General features: G+C 38.6%; 1 protein-coding gene across 1 annotated transcript; it reads right to left on the minus strand.

Moving 5' to 3' along the window:
- Positions 1-11: 11 nt before the first annotated feature.
- LOC117119550 (adhesion G-protein coupled receptor D1-like) lies at positions 12-2,015 on the minus strand. Its single transcript, XM_033264373.1, has 2 exons — positions 1,859-2,015; positions 12-900 (listed from the first exon to the last, which is right to left on the minus strand). Exons 1-2 carry the CDS (start codon positions 1,947-1,949, stop codon positions 149-151), a joined length of 843 nt encoding a protein of 280 aa, XP_033120264.1. The 5' UTR covers positions 1,950-2,015; the 3' UTR covers positions 12-148.
- Positions 2,016-2,278: the final 263 nt, after the last annotated feature.

Consider the following 2,278-nt stretch of genomic DNA (forward strand, 5'->3'; position numbering starts at 1 on the left):
CGTAACTAGAAGTTAAGGGTCTTAATTTGAAATTATTAAGCTTAAGCCATATCTCCAAATACAATACATAGGCCTATACACAATTCAATTATAATTTTGAAAGGGTACTTCCAAAAATGGATGCTAAGACAATCACCACTAAAATGTACTAATGTATAGAAAATATGTCACTAGACAATTCCTCAGCAATATCGTGATTCTCCAGATGCTGATAATATATTCTGAGGTCAGAGAATCCAGCTGTCCCGAAGTAATTTTCAACACTGTTAGGTCGACCAAGTATTAACCTTGTATATTGATAATTATTATTGTCGGATGGAGTTCCAAATCTATCCTGATCTTCTTGCTGGCCATCTATTAAGAGCCGCAGTCCGTGGTGTTGGCTCCATGTAAAAGCTACGTGCGTCCAACGGCCATTTGGTGGAAGCTCCTGAGTTTCCGCAATCCATGTTGTTTGTAGATCAGTAACATACGTTGTCAGTGTGAACGTGTTACCATACGTTTCTATGTTTCTGCTGCCGAATATGGCGATACCACGGCTGGAACCTGTTTGGCCTCCGGAGCTGACGTAGTACATGCGGCCATCTCTGTCAGTATCAATCTTCATCCAGACGGAGACTGTCAGACCTCTTTTGCAAAGTTCCAAACGCGTCAAACAGGTGTTAGCAAATTCACCGAAATCAATACTGTCACTCTGAGTTTGATCTAAGTATATGACACAGTTTCCGCGTGGACCTCTCAATGTTGGGAGAGATCTTGACGTCACGCCAGTTGGGCTGGCAGATGTTTCAGGAACCTCTTCTGTGGCACAAGTACCACTTGTGCCAATATTTTCAGAGCACGCAGTGTGGTCATCCAAGCACCTGCTGTCGAGAGTCCAGTAATGGTCAGGAAGAATTCCTGTAGAATTAACGAAGTAAAACTTATATTATATCCACAATAATTACAATGATTATTCAATCACACTGATGTAGAAAGGATACACATTTAAGATCACAGCAATAAACTTAAGACACTAGTCGTCAATGGTGAATGAAAAAAAATGTACTATCGACCAACACTAGATAGTCAGAAATATTTAATAACATCTTAACCAGGCATTTCGAGAACGTTTCAGTCTATAGTAAGAGATTAATATTACGCTACTCTTAATAAGCCAAAGCAATGGGGTAATGCTGGGGGACGGGGGGCCCCGTGGCCTTCTGAGACTGGGAGACCCTTTTTGGGTCGAAGTCGCAAATTCCATTGGGGATTTTAGATGTGCTCGTATTTTTTTATCATGTTTGTCACAGCATTCTGAATGTTTTTAACGGATAAATAGATAATAATATGATATCAGAGGCGGATCTGGGAATTTGAAATAGACGGTACCAAGGAGGAACTTTGTCAACTACCTCAGCCTGGCCACCATTGTTGGGGCTGAAGTAAAAAAAGAAAAATAATAATTATGGCACCTTCAGATGGCCGGAGATGGCACTTACAGACTTAAAATTTTCTTTTTATCTTCATTTAATTTTTATCTTTTTGACAAATTTATGGACCTGGGCTGGCTTCCCACTTCAAAGCCAGGATATGGAGATTTTTTTTAATTTCTTTTTATGTATGTTGTAGAACTGATTTTTCAAAGACACAAAAATCATATTTGGCAAAAAAAAAAAAAGCGGAAGCGGTTAATGAGATACAGATTTTTGAATATTTAAAAACTGGGGAAAAAGGAGAGTAACCACCCTTGTTCTACCCCTCCCCCAATTTTTAAAAATATATAGCCTATAGCGTAGGCTTTCATCACTGAGCCTAAGTTGTTTAACCAATAGTAATATAATACAGTCCTAAAATACACTAGATTATTGTAACTTACGTGGTTGACATTGTGATGACGTACAGTGAATAGAATCTGCTTGGCAGATGGAAAGCAAATAAATGAAGAGAAGCCCAACAACAGACAACATTTTTCAACAAAAGCTAAAGACGAACTGATGGAAATAGGAGTGAAGCCGCGCCTCAAGGATGTAAACAAAGGGAAGGAAACGCTCACGGATACCAGCGCGGATCCCTCGATCACATGATAAAACACTTTATTCCACTTTTTATCACTGTTTGTTGAATTACTAATATCTTTGGTTAGTTGTTGAAGTGTCTGTTTATTATTTTATATAGTTTATGTAGTTTCGTACTGGTTTCGTCGGCGATTGTTTGTGCTTCCTCCGTCGTTTCTCAACGCCTATATAATATATGAAAGATAATTACTTCAAGACGATTTAGTGTATATCTCTTCAGT

This window comes from Anneissia japonica, unplaced genomic scaffold (genome assembly GCF_011630105.1).
Source record: "Anneissia japonica isolate Jap-2015-1 unplaced genomic scaffold, ASM1163010v1 scaffold102860_len2278_cov113, whole genome shotgun sequence".
In the NCBI taxonomy this organism is placed as follows: domain Eukaryota; kingdom Metazoa; phylum Echinodermata; class Crinoidea; order Comatulida; family Comatulidae; genus Anneissia; species Anneissia japonica.

What these genes read in the sequence shown, in the direction of transcription:
- LOC117119550 (XM_033264373.1), bottom strand. Translation starts at nt 1,949, where the DNA reads ATGTTGTCTGTTGTTGGGCTTCTCTTCATTTATTTGCTTTCCATCTGC. An exon ending in GTCATCACAATGTCAACCAC is followed by an intron (nt 901 to 1,858) that starts GTAAGTTACAAT and finishes TTAATTCTACAG; the next exon opens with GAATTCTTCCTGACCATTAC.